Here is an 18,008-nt window from a genome sequence, read left to right on the forward strand (position 1 = left end):
GAGGGATATTCTCATGTTCCCCTACCTGAGTCTCCATTACATCGGTATTTTCTACAATAATTATATTATCTATAGAGACTCGGTCGTTGGGGTGTCCTCAACACGCTTCTCCTTCTTTTCAATTATGTCCTGCTCCTCAGGGAAGATGTCGTCTATCCAGAAAAAATCATCGAAAGAAAACCGCTTCACTAGCTCATTCCTTACTGAATTCTAGCCTTGAATGAACATCTCTCCATCTTGGGCTACTGTTTCCTGCATCTCCGCCTCCAGCTCAACCACCTTGGTTGAAGCCACCTGGGCCCCTTCAGCCTGAGCTTGTAACTCCAAGACTTGGCGATGCAATAAGGCCACTTGGTCCTCGGCAGATCTTTCCCGATTCTCAAGGACCAGCTTAGAAGCGTTAGCCTCATCCAGATCAGCCTGGAACTTGTCCACCAACTTTAGGGTCTCCTTCATAATACCCTCAACTTCGTTAACCTGAGTCTTTAACCTCGAACTTTCCTTAACTAGGAGCCTCCTGTTCATCTCATTTGCACCAAACTCCCGTCTCAAGGTTTTGTGTCACTCCTTGACCACATAGGCGCAAAGGGCACCCTCCAGCATAGAGTGTATAGCATTATAAAAAAGCTCCTCTATCTCGACCTCATTCAGGTGATGGCGATTTGCAGGTCCTAGGGTAGTTTTGATGAGCAGGAGGCTTAGAGTAGGATCATCAAGAAGTGAGGGTGCCCAGTTTAGTGGCAAAGCCAAGCGCTGGATGCTCAGCGGCTAGAAAGATTCGACCCTCCTGCTCGTAGGAGCAGGTGCAGAAGGGGAGGGGACATCAGCAAGAAGTTCAGAAGCTGGTATAGAAGCAGAGGCACCCAGGACAGAAGACTTGGGTTGAAGATGAGCCAACTCTTTTGTCGCAGGTAGGGGAGGGGGAGGAGGAAGCATGATCACCTCTTCCGTGTTGTGAGCACACTTGACAGGAGGACTAGTAGCTCCAGCAATAGCCTTGCCTTTGCCTTTTCGGGTAGCACACGCCGCTTCAACAAATTTGCTTCGAGATCCAGTCATATCTGCAAAAAAGAAAAAAGTGAATAAGCAAAACAATTCAAAATATAAAAAAGGCAGAAAGTGAAATACCATGATCCCGAGCTAGAGAAGAGCCTTCCCCAAAGCTAGGTAGGCTGGGCAAGTGAGGACCCCAAATATGGTTGCTTGCAAATGACTCTGCTAAAACAAAATGGCGTTCCTCACCGCTAAGGTGATGTCCATTTTCTTTGGGGCTTTCTTCATCGTTAAGAGAAAGGCTAAAGCATCATTCTCTTCCCTCATCGAGCGGACCCTATCCTTCTTCGATTCTATCTAGTAATGTCATTTTATTTGGAGATGCCCAAAATTTCCCTCTTTTGGCGTTCGGTGACATAGGACAAAAAACTTATTTTTCCACCGCTTTAAGGAGGAAGATATTTGGTCAAATAGGGTTAAGTGTTTTTGACCGCTAAAGTATCAAAATTCCTCATTCTTGTGGATACCCAGCCAATATAATTGGGAGAAAAACACTACACTAGGTTCGATATAATTATTGAGACAGATGAACCAGAAAACTACTAGGATTCTCCGGCTATTAGGATGAAGTTGGGCAATCGAGAGTTTATGAAACTATACTCAAACAAAGATTATAATTTGACAAATATTTTTTTTTATCCAAACTGCTAATCAGTTATTCAGACATATCTGTCTAAAAAGTTATCTCCAATAGTCACAATAGTTACAAACAGATCTGTTTAAAAATGTATCTCCAATAGTTACAAATAAATAGTTACTCTAAACTCCTTATATTATTTCTTATTTTTCTTTAAATGATCTTTAATATGATTTTTTTCACAATTAACTCTTGAAAGAAAGTTTTTTTTTTTTTTTTTCACATCTCAAATTCGATTTATACACCCACCATTCTAATAGGATTTTTGCTTTGTGGTAAGTCTAAGGTTTGCACCGTGATGCTTTTTGTCGAAATCGCAAGGTGATTGATGGTCGTCGGCACCAAAGACCTCTGTTAGACTCCTTAAGGTGGGATTATAGTTATAGTATACTGAAACTATTACGGGCTAATCGTTCTCTTCAGTGGAAGTTATCGCGGCACGTGGTTAATCCGGTTGTTTGGCCATCTGATTTTCTGAGTTTGTAGTTTTCGTTTTCTCACCGATGATGATTGTTTACGTTCCCTTCTTCTCTATTGTGATTTTTCATGCATGTTGGCTTCTCATCGTTTTGGGTGTGGTGTCTTTCGCAGTGTTCTTTCCAGTGGTATTATGCCTCACGATGCGGGTCATGGCAATGTCGGTGAACGTTGGCAAAGCGGTATGGTCGATGGCAGCACTGGTGTGGGTTTGCATGCTTGACATGTAGGCTAGGCAACTGTTGCTTCTGGCGTCTAGGTCTTGAGTTGGATGAAAATTGAATTAGATTTTTCTGAATTGATTTACTGTGGACCTTATTTCTGATATGTAATGATCTGAGCTGAGCGCATTTGAAAACTTGCAACATGCATTTAAAAAAATATATATATTGCCGTCATTTCTAGTCATTGACCAATCTAAGACTTTGTTCCCATAGTCCATTTCTCTCAGATTTCGTCTCTTCACTTGACAAATCAAGGAGAAAAAAATTGGAAAAAAAAATAAAGAGAAAAAATATTTTATTTTTCATATTATTTGGATAAATTATTAAAATATAATAGTAATATATTTTTTTTCTTAGAAACTATTAATAAAATGAAGGCTTTTGAGTATTTTAAGATAAATAATACTTAAAGAAGAGTAAATTTTTTTTTCTTTTCTCTTTTATATTTAATGTCCAGACAGGAAAAGCTCCATTTCCATCAATACAAACAAAAGTTTAACACTCTTTGGTGCGATTGCATTTGATCTAACGCTTCTCTCTTCAACCTTCATTAACCTCCCTCGTAAGTCGCAGTTTCCATTATCTTCGGTCTTATCAGTTGTTTGCTTGCTTAGATTCTAATTCCATCCTCTATTCTCTTTCTTTTTCTATTTTTCTGCCTTTCTTAATTCCCTTTACAAAATCACAATATTTTTTCACTTTCATTTAATGTTTTTAAGTTCAGTCCGTTAATAAATCAGTAAAAACAGAAAATTAAGAATTTGAAAAAATTATGGTTGAAATGAGATTTAGTTGGTATATTATTAAATAAATATTATAAAATTAATAATAATATTTTTATTATAATTAATTTTTTTATACGATGTTTATAAATAATTATTAAAATAGATTTACTTAAATTTAAAAATTTGAAAATTTAAATTCAATAATTTTAAATAATAATATAATTACATCTAATAAGAAAAACTTAAAATTGAAAATTTATAATAACAAATGAAAAATAAATATAATTATATTTAAATTATATAAAACAATAATATAAATTTATGTATTTTTTTAATCTCGAAGAAATAATAAAATAAAATAACTTAATGATTAAAGTTATTTAATAAAATAAATCATTATTAATGATATTTTTTTAATTAAAAAGAAATTTACTTAGAAATAATTAGCGCAATAATTTCAAACCTCAAACATAAGAACCTTTTTATTTGTGAATGCGATCCGATTTTTATCAGTTTCATTGAAAAGAGTGTCTATTGCTTAAACCAAACCAAATAAAAAAATTCAGTTCTCAATTAAATCATTTTGATCCAATTTTAATAGCCCTGCTTTTATTCTAAATCTTGAAAATAATTTTTTTAACTCTTTAGCTTTGCTTGATTTCTTAATCTCAAATTTAGCCTCCATTTATTTATTAAAAAATATTTAATTTTTATTTTTACGTGTCAAACACTAAGATATTCTATTTCCTCTGTATTTTGGATAATTTACAATAAAGCTCTAAGTTTTGATAAAAATACAATTTAATCTTTGTTTTTTTAATTAGATACAGTTGTATTTATAATATTTTATTTTGTTAATAAAATAATTATTTTTAAGCTATATTATAATATTTTAACCCATTATATTTCAATTTCTAATAGTTTAATTCTTATAGTTCATATGCTTACAATTAATTTTTTTTTTTTTTTATTGATGGGTGGTGTTGAACAACCAAAACCCACACAGAAACAAAGCATTTTTCATAAATTGATGTTTGTTTTATACAATGAAGCTCAGATTTCTTAAAAAAAGAAAAAAAAAATTACCAATGAGAAAGCTCCACGGCTAAAAATTGCCAGCCAAGCCTGAGTAGTCATGCCGATCACATGTGCAAGAAGCGGGAGAGCTGGCTTGGGTTGACAACGCCAGGTAAGTGAGCCCCTTCTGCCTTCAATAAGCTCGATACCTCCACGTACCTTTTATAATTTCCCTTGCTCGGCGCGGCTTCTTCTTCGTCGTCCTCACTCGGCTCATCGTCATCGACCTTCTGCCACTCCTCTTCGGCTCCGGCTGGGTCCCACTGTTGACCATAGATCGTTCCTTTAGTTAGGTACTCGTGCGCTAAATACCCAGCCATTAGCTGATTAAACGAAACCGGCTCTGCGCCAGCTTGAGGAATGCTCGGCTTCGGTAATTTTGTGGCTGCTGCTGCTTGTGGAGACAAATTCAGGGAATCAACACCCTCTCTGATCTCCTTGCGCTTCAGAACGCGACGGGGAGGGGAACGCATCGTTTTGGTGCTCATTTTTTACGAATCGATGCATGCCACGTCAAAAAAATTGACTCAGAAAATGAAGAAAATCGGATAAAGAATGAAACAAAAAAAGAAAAAGGAAAGTAGGAAACTAAAGAACGGCAGATTTGAAGTGCTTAAGATTCTGAGACGAGAAAACAGTGACGAAAAGGGGTGAGTTCATATTTATAGAGGCCGTCTTCAGAATGGCCCTTGTCTGCCGTTTAAATTACATCGATGCCATGCGATAATTACTATAACGCCCTTCCCTTTAAACCTTCTTTTATGCTCTAACAGAATAATATCGTAATTATATCTGGCTTATTTATTCATTTATTTTTTCTGGAAATAAGGTTTACAGAGAAGGAAATTGAAAATCTTTACCTCGATAATATTTAATTATTAAATATAAAAAGAAATTCGAAATTATCCTTTAACGAAGTTTAATTTGTTTAATAAGAAGACTATTATTGCGTATAGAAACACTTTATTAAAATAAATTTATCATTTTAAATAATTTATATGTATGTATTTAATTTTAATTATTTTATGCTTCTGATTTGCATGCATCAGGCACTGGTTTCAGATGGTTGGTTCGAGATAGCTTGGGCCATTTTCTTGTTGGTTCCATGAGATTTGCTGCCTCCTCATATTCCATCCAAGTTGCGGAAGCAATGGCTGTATGGAATTTCTTTGTCTGGTTTTGATGAATTGGGTATAATCTCTTTCTCATTCATCTTTGATGTACTTATAAATAATATTTGAAAAAAAATATATTAAATTCACATCGGTTCTTATTTCCAATATTAAAAAAATTATCGTAAAATAAACTTGGTACCAAGTATTTCAATAAAATGATAACGTTTTGACTTCATAGAACAAAAATTAATTAATTCATTAATAGGAAAAATTTACTAAAAACTGACTCTATATAGATTTATAGTATGAAAGAATCATTTACAGCAGAATTTTTCTTAATTAAACGCAAATCGTGAAAAGAATAGGAAATCCTTACGCTGTCTATTTCATCAATGCTTTGAAGCAAATATCCAAATTTCAACGTTCGCTTGGACCGAAAACAAACAAAGAAACCGAAGAGGAAACCGAGGAATTTTACGTTTTGAGCAATCCCAATCCCCTAGTGACCAATATTCCATTCCCCTCTGCCTCTACAAATATCTACCAACAAAAAATGCAATGATGGTCATCCTAGCCATTCCAATTCACAGCATTCCAACTAGATATCTGAATCCTTCAACGTCTAAAATACTGATAATTTCTCGCATACAAGAATTCTCCTCGATAATTGTATTTAAGGAATAATCAACTTCCACTTCTCTTTTTTCCCCCCTTCATTTGATTCCAGGTGATTTAACCACTGTTTTGGAAGAAATTTTACATGGAAATTTTATTCAATGGGGAACCCAGGCAATACAACTATAGTATGCAAGGAATAAACAAAGGGCAATAGGATGTTCAATGACAACAAAAATCACAGGCTTGATAATGCCCGTTATCTTCACTTGCAAGCCATACAGAATTTCTGAAAGTAAGTGTCTAGGCTTGGGATTATTTCATCACCCTAGATCATCCCAAGAGATAGCCACAAATTTCCTAACCATAAACACTTAAATATGTGGTAATGGTAACTGAAAAAAATTCTCAAGGGTAATAACCCTTCTTGCTCCTTCGTTATTTTAAATATTCAATACATTTGAATCAGCAAAAACATCAGGAGAGTTTTAAAAATGGCTGCCACAATAAACTGGATTCATTTCTTGATTTCTCAACTAGCTAATGCTTTTACTGCTTTCTCTGCAGCATCATCCAAGTCTTCTGCTGTGATTAGTGCCATTCCACTTTCCTGCACACCAGATTGATCATCACCACAACTTCTCAATTGAACAATATTTAAATATATGATGTAGATGATTTATTACCAAAATTTCAAAGTTACCTTGAGAATTCTCTTTCCTTGGTCAACATTAGTGCCTTCTAGACGAACCACAACTGGTACTTTCAGTGCAACCTTATACACAAGGGCAAGGAAAATTAATGCCTTCATACAATATTCAACGATATAATTCATTCAATAAAGTTCAAAACACAGTTTTATCTCTTTTTAACCTGAAACACAATTTGACAAAGAACTCACCTGTTTGGCTGCATTAACAATTCCACTTGCTATCACATCACACTTCATTATTCCTCCAAAGATGTTCACTAAAATTGCTTTAACCTTATCATCAGAAGTCAATATCTTGAAGGCCTCAACCACCTGCCACATGAAATTTGAGAGTACATGAGGCAGAAACATACTTCCTTGTGCCAATTATGATGCACATATGATCATAATAGACATGCAAACGAACTCAGATGGCGAAAAGGGCACTGGCCAGGAAAGGCCCATGAATCATGAACACATCAAAAGCAAAACACACTTCAATTATTAAATGTTACCTGGCCCTCAGATGCATTCCCACCAACATCAAGAAAATTGGCAGGAGTTCCACCGTGCAATTTAATTATATCCATCGTAGCCATTGCTAATCCAGCACCATTCACCATACAACCAATTTCTCCATCTAAGCCAATATAATTCAAATCTGCCTTGGCAGCAGCCACCTATCAAAATATAAAACACATAAGATAGAGAAATTAATAGAACATTTCGTCATCTTTTAGCAGAACAAAATGCACATAATTTCTGTCTGTGCACAAGTGAGATGTGCATTCACTCAAATGATCAACCTTCAAAGGCAACCTTGTATTATTACAGATGTGTAAACAAGATAACTTCCTCACAATGTACCCCCTACATTTTCCCCTCCCTTTGACAAGACCAAACTGATTCATGAGACAACTAGTCATGATCACTTTTTATTCGTAGTATGCCTTCATACATTCTATGAAAAGCTTTCTTATGGTGGCACTATGTCTACGAGTGGGACCTTCTCTGGTGCCTTCTAGTGAACAAGTCTTCAATCTGATAAGCGAAACCTAAACTTAGCTCAGCTTCAATCCCAATCTATTTGGCTCAGTTATAATAGTTTTTCCCTACAGTCTACTCAATTTTGGGCTATATCTTTTGAAAACATAAAAAAAGAACACAACAAAAAAAAAACAAAACAAAAATCTAAATAGCAAATAACTTGACCAACTACCAAAGAAAATAAAAAAGAAACAAAAGGTATATACTTATAATTAAGACAACATTCATTTTATTCCCTTCGTTACATTTTAGTCATCACCATTTCACTCTTAATGAATTAAAAAGTTTCTTTCATTAGAAAATTTTAAAACTACAACATTGATAAACATAAAACCTTAGGAACCAAAGTGTACAATATTTTAATGGAAAAGCCATGGTGTAATAAAATTAGAAGGTTAGAGCCATTTAATTTCATTATTAAAATAGTAAATGTTCAAGTGTAAGTTTAGCTGACCATTAGAACACTTTTTTTTTTTAAATTTACCTAAACTAAAAAGTTATAATCCCTTATAGACTTTTTCTTGATGTTTTATTGCAACCAAACCTCTCGAGGATCCTCCTGGGTTGGATCACGAAGACTAAATATCTCTTTCTGACGAAAGGCAGCATTATCATCGAAGTTCAGTTTAGCATCAGCAGCTACTAACTCGTTGCCTGAAGTCTCTGCCATGGGATTGATCTACACAGAGAGCCAAGATTTTTCACAATAAGATATTCATATAAGAAATAAAATGCAAAAGCATCAATTAAGGGAAGGGAATTCATATAAGTTGCAGTCAAGGAAAATGATATTTTACTCACTTCCAGCAATGTGCAATCACATTCACAAAATAGCTTATATAACTTCTTCACTTGCTCAATTGAATCTTTTCTATCAGCCACCTTTGGAGCTAAACCATCTACAACTTTTGCAGCATCTTCATCAGTAATTCCTTTAAATACATCAATGGGCACCTAAGAGACAGTGGATCAATTACACAAGCGTAAGGCAATTACAAAAGAACAAGATGACAGCTTAAAAAACCATGCGTCAAACATAAGGAGGGAAGAGAGGATGGAAACCTTAATAATCAAGTCAGGGAATTTCTCTGCAAGGTCTTCAATGCTGGTTCCCCCCTTTTTACAGGCAATAATAAGCTGAAAAGCATGATACAAATACATGCAACTTGATTCAGAAAAATAATTTCCCATTAGGACTTGCTGGAATGGACAAAAATGATGATGAAGAGTAGAAAAGACAAATCAATAATGCAAATCAATTGTGAAAATAGCAATCTCAGACAGTGAAACATACAGGCCCAGCAGTTTGACGATCCAACATGATAGCAAAGTACATCTCATTGACAAGTGATAACTTTTCACACAGATAAACCTGCCAAAGAATAGATATTCAAGCAGTCAATTCTTAAACAGACATAACCTTTTCAAAGGAAAATATTAGGAGGTATGAAATGATAATATTACATATCAAGAATTGACTGAAAATAAAATGAGCAGTGGATAATAATCATGCTGTCAAGAGTTTTGAGCTTGTCATTGTAATCAAACTCATGAATCTTCCATAACAAATATTTTATGTGCACATACTTAGAGCCTAACTAAGCAAAATGGAAAATAAGGATCCACGCAACTGACTCCAACTAATTCAGGATTAACGCTTAGCTGCTTCTACTGCTGCTTTTGTTGTAATGTAAACATAAATAAATATCAATAATAATTTGCTATACCAACAATAATTTCAAATACAGTTACATTACAAGGACGGTATTTGAGTTTCGCACATGATGGTTCATTCTAATATAATCACCAGATTGCAGTGAAATTCTCTATGGTACACCTAAACCTTGAGGAATAAATCAGGTCAGAATTTCAACAACATTTGTCACTATAAGCAGAATAGTGTGAATGTTTATAGCTATAACCTCATAAAGTAGAAACACTAAATTCTAGACCTTAGTCTAACGAAGACATTCCTTTGTTTCCTTCAAAGGTCAAAGAATTTCATTTCAATTTACAAAGCCCCACTTTACAGTATTTTATTCAAGCCATTTGTTAACAGATCCAAGGATATGCATATGAATTCAACAATATTATTTCTCAACATAAATTCTACTTCAAAGGGAATCAATGATGCCAAACCTTGCTGACAACTTTTCCTTGAGGACCAGTTTGCTTGGTAACAAGAATCTGCCCAAGCATCTTTCCTGAATGCAACAAACACCATTCAGAAACCACCACATAAACATTAAGCAGCATCTATCAATCATCAATCTAAACAAAACATTCCAGTTTTCCCATGTCTGAAGCTAGAACCAAATAAACAGCTAGAAAGAATTAAGAATATACTAAACCAACAAAAGAAAATCACAAGTGGCTATCCAGTAATTTAACATGAACGTGAAAAGCAGTTCTATGCGATCCACATCTTACAGTGGGGCTGGGAGAATGCCCTTCTCTTCATTTCAAGGAAATAAAGTACGCCCATTAAATTATGTTGGCAAGGTTCATAATTGATAGTTATGGAAAATCAGTTCTGCAATTACTTTTATCCGAAAGAGTAAGCCAGAAAAGCACAAGTTAATTCAACTTGGGTTTCATCATACGTTGGTGTGGATTGGTACAACTTGAGTGCTATAAACCCTCAAATACAATAGCAACTAAAGCAGACTAATTGAGTAAATCATACACTGCACACAAGCTATAACCCTATAAGCTTGAATGCACACATAAACACACTAACAGTAATCCCATGTAATGACCATAATTCATTTTCAACAGCACATCATCTCACATTTAAACATCTTTTCCATTTTAATGCTACAACAGGAGTGGAGCATATCTTTCAAAAGAGCAATTTCAAATAGCCAACTGGAAACAGAGATAATCCAGAAAAGAAAACCTTTGAACCAAGTTCTTACGAAAAAAAAAAAATCCAATCTAAATTACCAGCTGTTTCTTCAACCTTGTCAGCCTTAACAATGTGAACTCCACCCTCAAAGCCATTCTTAAATTTTCCTAAGCCTCGTCCACCAGCCAAAATTTGGCTCTTAACCACCAACTGCACCAAAGCCAAAGTAAGTAACCACCATTTATTTCATGCTAGCAGTAAAAACGACTAAAAGCTAAAGTTTCAAACAACAATATAAGGAAACTAGAATATAGAAACCGAGAATTCATGTGATAATTCGCCAGTTTGATTACCATCCCTCCCCCCTTCAATTTCATTGAATATAAACTATCACAAATACTACAAGATCTACAACTAAAATTTTCTTTCTTTTTCCATATTTCTTAAAAACCAAAGGGTGAATATATCTTAATCGCATTTCATAATATTTAAATACATACCTCACTATCATTAGGAAATACTTCTTGAATTGCCTTTCTGACCTCATCAACAGACGAAACAGCTACACCCTTTGGGACGTTGATCCCATATTTGCTCATCAAACCAGCTCCCTATTGACAAAAGTAGTTACCATCTAGAATCAAGCCAATGCGTATAATCCCAGCAAATGCAGAGACAAACAACACTAACACTCACAAAACTTCACTAATACCAGCACGTGATTTGGGCAATAAAAAAATTAAAACCGTAAAATAAGATGCAATATATATGTTCCAGTTTTCTTTTCCGTTCTCTTAGATGCCAAACGAGGGGACAAAGGAAAAAAAAACGATTAGGTCTATAGCTTGTGTTTCTCGGCAGGCAAACAGAAAATCACAGATACAACGATCCACATACGTGGATGCATGTAAAAGGAGGAGAAGAGAAAGACCTGATACTCATGGATGTTGAGACGGCGGAGTTGCTGCTGTTGCCAATTTCCGGCGACGGAGAGGGAACGAGAAACGAGCTTTTTTAGCAATCCTCTCATTGTGCTTCTTCTCAGAGATCAACTTCCAACCCTACGGGAACGAGAGAGAGCGAGAGAGAGAGAGAGAGAGAGAGAGAGAGAGGTGAGAGGAGAGGACAACCGGAATCAGATGCACTCGGGTCAAAAGAAAAGAAAAGCGAGACGGACCCTAGGTTTTTCAGTTTGCACTAATTCCGATTTTCACTCCAACTTCTTATGTATTTATGCGTACGGCCCCTTTCTTTCCCTCTTAATTAACTTTCCCCCTCCGTTTATCGAATATGCCATTCAGTATTCACAAATGTTAGGCCTTGAAATATCCAATTCAGGAGTCAAATTAGTGATTTGAATTTTGTAATTCTGTTAACAATTAAAATTAATAAATACAAAAAATTAAGAAGTTCAGAAAAAGAAAAATCTTATTAAAAGGAAACAAATTCAATTAAATTACGATTAAAAATTACAATTCACTTTTATTTCACACCACACCATGGTGCATGCAAAATTAGATATAATTAATTAAAAGTTCATATCATTACATTATATTATGGTCAATTGCACCCCTGCCAATCATTCTCAATAATTAAATACCAACACAAAAATAAATCAGTAATCAAAGAATACACCAAAATCCCACGTAAGGAAATTTTCACATGACTCCTGTGATGGCTTTATATGAAACAGATTCAACAGAATGAACACTCTCATTGGCTTTATATGAAACGGATTCAACAGAAGGAACACTCTCATTGCAGAGCATAAATTTCAATCAGAATATGTAACACCATCTTAAACCTTCAACTTTATTTTAAGCCTTCAACTTTATTTTAAGCATTACAGTTTCATCTCATACATCTTCGGTGTTCCCCTCCTTTGAGTACATACAATTCTACAAGCATTTCAAGGAGGACATAAATATGCACATAAGCAGGCTCTAGGGCTGCCGGTGCAGAAACCACGACCTCGCCGGTAATTGGTCCTGCACTCCACCTTGCAAGCTGTGTTGCCTTGGCAGTCCCAGCTGATTATACACTGTTTAGGCTCTCCTGCCTGGCATAGCCCACCTTTAGCTGCCACAGGAAAAATCAGCATCCATTAACACAGTTCATACAGAAAGAAAGAGGGTATGAGAGAGAAAGATTGTTTCAAAGATTTTTACGTGTTCTGCTTCCTTTTGTCCTAGAAAAAACCCTTAGCCCAGTTCAGATCTACAAGCAAAGTACAACTAAAACACAAGAATGCAAGGTGAAAAGTGAGAGTGAAGAGATATTGACCTGCTGCTAAGAAAAGGAGGACAAGGAAAAGGCAGGAGGATAGTCTTGCCATCTCTTCAGTCTACGAACTAACTAAATAGCAAAACCGCCAAGCTAAACTTCTTATTTATAGGCCTATAACTCCAAGAGTCTTATTTTGTCTGCTACCTAACTATTCTTCTCCATTTGTCTGATAATCCAATGCGGTTAGGCTTTTCTCCTTTCTCTAAAAATTGGCCCCAGGTCCACTCATGTGTCATGGCTATCAAAATTTGATTTGATTATAAAAAATTAATGGCAATATGCCACATTCAAATGTGTCTGGCGTAATCAAGCTTTTATGGACTTACATGAATAATACTCCCTTTGTTTTTTTTAATCTGTCGTTTAAGGTTCATACACATGAATTAAAGAGAGTAATAAATATACTAAATTTTAACAAAAGTAGAGATAAAAAATACTATATTACCCTTCAATTAAAATGTCTATACAAATAGGATGAACCCAATTAATGGTTTAAAAATATTCCAATTATTGAAGGGTAAATCAGGGGAAAAAAATACTGAATAAAGCATTAGAACCATCAAACACACATATTTAGAAAAAAAAATAAGCCTAAAATGACAGATAAAAAAAAACTGAGGCAGTATTTACCAAAATTGTAAGGCAAAATATCTAGTACACAGTAAAAAGCAGAGTTGTTCTTATGTCCAGATATTACGTACCATTTATGTCTTGTATTTGCACATTAATATTAACTCATTAAGAGTATTCTCATAAACTTGGGCCATTATCTGACATCATAAATTAAGGGCAACCGTTACGGTTACCATAAAAGCAAGAGATTAGAAACAGAAGAGAACAGAACTAAACTGAAAAGCATGCATAACGCATGATAATCCTATGTACCAAAACAACAATTTAAGAATTCAATAAAGCATTTGTCATTAGCCAAGACTCAACGGCACATATACACCAAAAATCATGCAAAGCACTATCATAATGATGTTAAGCTAGAATTAGATAAATGAGCACGATAGTCGCATAGACATAATTTGCATCCAAAACGACACAATCCTCTTTGTTCAGAAACACAGTCAAATTATTTTTGACAAATCCACTTGTGTTTGAGGTTAAAATTTTCAACTAAACCCATCACCTGCGAGTACTTAATTGGGGTTACTTTACTACTTCATCTGCAAAGCATTTTTCTCAACTCCTGAGCAAGTCTTGATGAAAATCATGTACTATTAGCAGAAAGTTCCATGAGTAGATAGAGTGGGTTATGTTAATGCAAAAACCCAAAGATTCTTTCATAAGTGCAAGTTGAAAATTTATATCATGAATTATGCATCTAATATAAATTGCACAATTCACATGAATGTCCCCCACAAAAAGTAGAAGTGAGTTGAACTAATTATATTAAGATAAGCTAGGCATTACTTTAGGAGCAATGCTAATAGTCAGCAATGAACTTGCAAGTAGATAATCTCTCGTAACAGAATCCATTTGAGTACCTAACAAACTAATAATGTGGAAATAGAGCTGCATCATTTACACAAGAAGGCTTCTTGGCATTGTAGTAGAAATGTGCAATTATCTGTACCAATTGATCTGAAGTTCTGAACTCTGCAAAACGAATTAGGATATATTTATATCTTGGTAACAACTGAATAAAACCATGCTTCTTATAACTCTACAAGAAGAATAAGGTCTCACCTCTCTCCCTATAAATGATCCTGTTTCCTCGCAAAAATAAAATTTGAGGGCATTCTTTAACTTTAAGAGCATATGCCAAATCTTTCTCGATATTAATGTCTATCTTCACTGTCTGATTCCAGAAGATTCCAAGATCAATATAATCAATCCAAGGTCATATACCATGAACTAGGAAATAAAGGAAAGAAAGACAAACTAAAATAAGGAAATCACAAAATTTTCACTGTAAATAGGCATAAGAAAGAAACAAATTACATTATTAGATTTTAAAACAAGACTTCAAATTTCTAATGTTTATCAAGAAGCAGAAACAAGAGGAATCCCACCCTGTCAGTAAAGTTATGTCCCAAAAAATAATTCACAAGGAATCGAGTAAAACTAAGAGAAATCGGTATCCTTAAGAAAGTTAACAATTTTAAATGGAAAAGAATATTTATAGTTTACCCGAGGAGGTAGTCGATCCTTTGCACCCCAATACACCTTGACTGCCTTCTCTAGCTCTTTCAAAGTCTTCCAGTTATCAGTTGCCCTGCAGACAAATTTCAGTTGTCTTATTCTTTCATTCATGCCTATTAAGCACTCTCCTCCCAAACATTCAAATGGAGTCCCAAATTAGGCATTGATTGCTTTGTCTTTCTTGTAAAGTTATCAGGTCCATTAATGAAATATGCATAACATACAATTTTCCAGAAACTGCCTGCATATATACTTGCAAGATATTAAAAAACCATACATTTTCATATAAGAACAAGTAGGTTTCTGCCTGTTCTTTATGAAAATTATGTTGTGAAGGTATGAAGCACTAATATAAAACACTCTGGCCCTAGTTCAGAACCCTTTTCTGGTATAATTTGCACTAAATAACAGACAAGTAAATCATGCAGAATTACAGATAAACAACAATTAAGGCTTTCAATTTGATATCTTAAATTAATTTCTAGAAGCTGCATAAAGTAAAAACATGCAATACTTCAAGGTTAACTCAATTTCATAAATCATTTGGCTCAAGAAACACTATCAAAGATCTTTGTATGTATTATCACACCTTCAAGAACAATATTTGTCTAAAATTATAATAATAGTAAAGAAAAAGCCCTCCTAGTATGAGAAAATACCAAATGAAAGAAGATAGTTACCTGTTGTATCTCTCAAAAACAAGAACAATTAATGGGCTAGGATGAAAAGCGAAACTCTCCCACTCAAGACAATTGATCTCCTTCACCCAGTTATCATCCATCTCCCCCTCCCAGTCAATCTCCAGTCCATCTTCTCCCATAACATTCTTGATTGCATGCTTCTCAAAATAATCTGATGCTCTGATTCCCCAACCCACATCAGCATCCAATGGCCAATCTGGGTCTTCCTCCTCAACCACCATCTTCTTTTTCTTTCTTTTTCCTCTAGCAACATCTTGTTTATCTTCGTATTCATTGTCACCATCATCCTCATCCTTGTCCTCATCAGTTGTTTCTGAATCTAGGTTACCTTTAACTCTGTCCTTCATTATATTTTCCTGATTCTCTAAAACTTCGGGGTTCTGCTGCCGGATTGAAGCAAATGTTCGTTCAAGTGAGTCACGAACAAAATCCTCAACTGCAACTGCTTCACTTCTACGACCGCGCCTTGGCTTGCGTGGAATTGTTGTTGGGAAGATTGTATCAGGTTTTTCATCTTCTTTTTGAGAATCTAGAGCTTCTGGATGGTGAGATCTTGTTTTAGGTTTAGCTTTGGGCTTGGTGCTAGTTTCAGGGTCAGGCTCTGTATCAGAACTCCTTGAAACAGCAAAGCAAGATAAAGGTTTTCTACCGCGTCCACAGTACATGGGAGAAGGCGAGACAAATTCCGGAGTAGAAGTGCATGAAGTTGATATACAAACAGGGTTTTGAGGAGAAATTGAAGAAAAAAATAGCAAATTACGCTCAACCTTCACTGAACAAAGAGGTGAAAAAGATTGTGGCATGGCAAATGTTTTAAGGGAAAACATTTTCCTTCACTCACAAGCAGAAATAGATTAGCAATTGATTGTGGACGCGGAAATGTTTTTAGGCAAGGGAATACCAAACATATATTAGTGTTAAAAAAAAGATGGGAAGGATTTATATCTGAAACATAAGCAAATCCATATGCTATAAGCAATTCAGAATCTGTTTTATGCTTTCACTTTTCGAAGATTTACCATAATTCAGTCAAATTCTCCCTCAACTTGTTCTACACATGACGATTCAGGTCTCCAACTCACCATCCTTAGAACCTTTGTTCGCTCAATTCCTATTAAGTCAACAAAGAGGACTTAATGAAAAATAAAACTAAGCAGATTAACTATCAGTATAGAAATACACAGTAACCCATTAAACTTAAATTTTACTTCATCCATTTCGCAGTAGAAGCGCTTAGATCACAGAGAGGTTAACCAGAGGATACTGCGAAACTACAGAATCGTTTTTAAGAGTTTTGGCAATACCAAATCAACAAATAGAGATTATAACCTAGAAGCGCAAATGGATTACAGATTTTAATAACTAATATCTATTTTAAATGCCCAAAAAAAAAACAGATAAGGTGGAAAAAATTAAACTCAAAATCATTTCACCTCCAAATGTTAGGAGCACAAGCAATAGAAATCCGGGAAAAGAAGCACAATTTTCCTGGTGGAAAAGCTGGTTGCTGGTTGCTATTGGTTGTGCTTGAATTCTCCTGTCATTAAAGATAAAATGAAAGTTTCAAAAAAAAAAAAAAAGAAGCGAGTGTGGGAGAGAGGCCCATGACCAGCGCACCAGGGAGAAAAACCCAAAACCCCTCTGTTTATTCTTATCCAACACAAACGTTGTCGTTTAAGTGTCGAAAGTCCCTTGCTGCCAGCTGCCGACGTTGTTAAATTTTGTAATCACACCATTTTAATAGGGTATTTTCAGGGATAAAATGAGAATATTTTTAAATAAAGCAACGAAATCAGTAAAGTAAATATAATATTTTTAAAATAAAACACTAACAAACTATATTAAATAATAATATTATTATTGATGATCTGAGATCCAATGGAATAGGGTTTTACAAGGGTTTTGTATTACAAGACAATGATTAATACAACTTTCTCAGACTCCTCTCGAAACTTGGTTTGTCTGGGGACGGTGCTCCCCTTTTATCCTTTCTGCTTTGCTCATGGTGACGTGTAAAGGCCTCTCCGTGATTGGGACACGCGTCTCTGACATGCAGATTTGGGTGTACGAGGGTATCAGCCGCCTGCTCCATGCGTAACGGCCTCTGATTCTCCCCATGCGTACATCCGTGCGGATCTGCCAGGCTGTCTGAGTTGGGTCTGGACACTGGGCTGGGCTGAGAGTCGGACCAGATGCTGAGCCCAAGAGGAGAGGGCTTGCTTGGCGCGGGTTGGGCCGGCCTGAATGGAGGAGATGAGTGAGCCCGGCCTTTGAAGGCATACGGATCAGGCTTGTCTCACGTGTGTGTGGGCCTCTGCTTGATGGGCTTTTGGCTATAGTCGAGGCCCTGGTCCGGGGTTA

At 35.4% G+C, this 18,008-nt stretch overlaps 3 protein-coding genes across 7 annotated transcripts; all 3 read right to left on the minus strand.

Moving 5' to 3' along the window:
• On the minus strand, positions 1-4,949 carry LOC110630250. 2 transcript variants are annotated; one of them, XM_043949205.1, is made up of 2 exons: positions 4,203-4,949; positions 1-1,061 (listed from the first exon to the last, which is right to left on the minus strand). In XM_043949205.1, the coding sequence occupies exon 1, from the start codon at positions 4,679-4,681 to the stop codon at positions 4,259-4,261; it is 423 nt and encodes a 140-aa protein (XP_043805140.1). In that variant the 5' UTR covers positions 4,682-4,949; the 3' UTR covers positions 1-1,061; positions 4,203-4,258. The 2 variants fall into 2 exon arrangements, with proteins under 2 accessions (XP_043805140.1, XP_043805141.1); XM_043949206.1 differs by lacking the exon at positions 1-1,061 and adding an exon at positions 1,086-2,428.
• A 1,195-nt stretch (positions 4,950-6,144) lies between these two features.
• Positions 6,145-11,733, minus strand: LOC110630174 (succinate--CoA ligase [ADP-forming] subunit beta, mitochondrial). Its single transcript, XM_021777527.2, has 12 exons — positions 11,441-11,733; positions 11,010-11,120; positions 10,608-10,719; positions 9,801-9,865; positions 8,956-9,033; positions 8,724-8,798; positions 8,463-8,615; positions 8,206-8,340; positions 7,130-7,294; positions 6,825-6,947; positions 6,627-6,698; positions 6,145-6,533 (listed from the first exon to the last, which is right to left on the minus strand). Exons 1-12 carry the CDS (start codon positions 11,537-11,539, stop codon positions 6,456-6,458), a joined length of 1,266 nt encoding a protein of 421 aa, XP_021633219.1. The 5' UTR covers positions 11,540-11,733; the 3' UTR covers positions 6,145-6,455.
• A 470-nt stretch (positions 11,734-12,203) lies between these two features.
• LOC110629896 (thioredoxin-like fold domain-containing protein MRL7, chloroplastic) lies at positions 12,204-17,246 on the minus strand. 4 transcript variants are annotated; one of them, XM_021777096.2, is made up of 7 exons: positions 17,081-17,246; positions 16,856-16,910; positions 15,627-16,758; positions 14,935-15,019; positions 14,491-14,602; positions 14,289-14,400; positions 12,204-12,588 (listed from the first exon to the last, which is right to left on the minus strand). In XM_021777096.2, exons 3-6 carry the CDS (start codon positions 16,472-16,474, stop codon positions 14,297-14,299), a joined length of 1,149 nt encoding a protein of 382 aa, XP_021632788.1. In that variant the 5' UTR covers positions 16,475-16,758; positions 16,856-16,910; positions 17,081-17,246; the 3' UTR covers positions 12,204-12,588; positions 14,289-14,296. The 4 variants fall into 4 exon arrangements, 3 of the variants coding, with proteins under 3 accessions (XP_021632788.1, XP_021632789.1, XP_021632787.1); XM_021777097.2 differs by having other exon boundaries at positions 16,856-16,918; XR_002490311.2 differs by lacking the exon at positions 16,856-16,910 and adding an exon at positions 13,497-13,565 and having other exon boundaries at positions 12,308-12,588.
• Between the last annotated feature and the right edge of the window lie 762 nt (positions 17,247-18,008).

The sequence above is a fragment of the Manihot esculenta genome, chromosome 13 (assembly GCF_001659605.2).
Source record: "Manihot esculenta cultivar AM560-2 chromosome 13, M.esculenta_v8, whole genome shotgun sequence".
NCBI classification, from domain to species: Eukaryota; Viridiplantae; Streptophyta; class Magnoliopsida; order Malpighiales; family Euphorbiaceae; genus Manihot; species Manihot esculenta.

Bases quoted from the DNA above. Each gene is read 5' to 3' on its own strand.
- LOC110630250 (XM_043949205.1), bottom strand. From the start codon at position 4,681: ATGAGCACCAAAACGATGCGTTCCCCTCCCCGTCGCGTTCTGAAGCGC.
- LOC110630174 (XM_021777527.2), bottom strand. From the start codon at position 11,539: ATGAGAGGATTGCTAAAAAAGCTCGTTTCTCGTTCCCTCTCCGTCGCC. The intron at 9,034-9,800 runs GTTTGGCATCAT...ATTCTTTGGCAG, and splicing joins AAGGAAAAGTTGTCAGCAAG to GTTTATCTGTGTGAAAAGTT. The intron at 6,534-6,626 runs GTAACTTTGAAA...TCTGGTGTGCAG, and splicing joins AAGGAAAGAGAATTCTCAAG to GAAAGTGGAATGGCACTAAT.
- LOC110629896 (XM_021777096.2), bottom strand. From the start codon at position 16,474: ATGTTTTCCCTTAAAACATTTGCCATGCCACAATCTTTTTCACCTCTT. The intron at 14,603-14,934 runs GTAAACTATAAA...TTCTGGAATCAG, and splicing joins AGGATCGACTACCTCCTCGG to ACAGTGAAGATAGACATTAA. The intron at 14,401-14,490 runs GTGAGACCTTAT...TTCGTTTTGCAG, and splicing joins GATCATTTATAGGGAGAGAG to AGTTCAGAACTTCAGATCAA.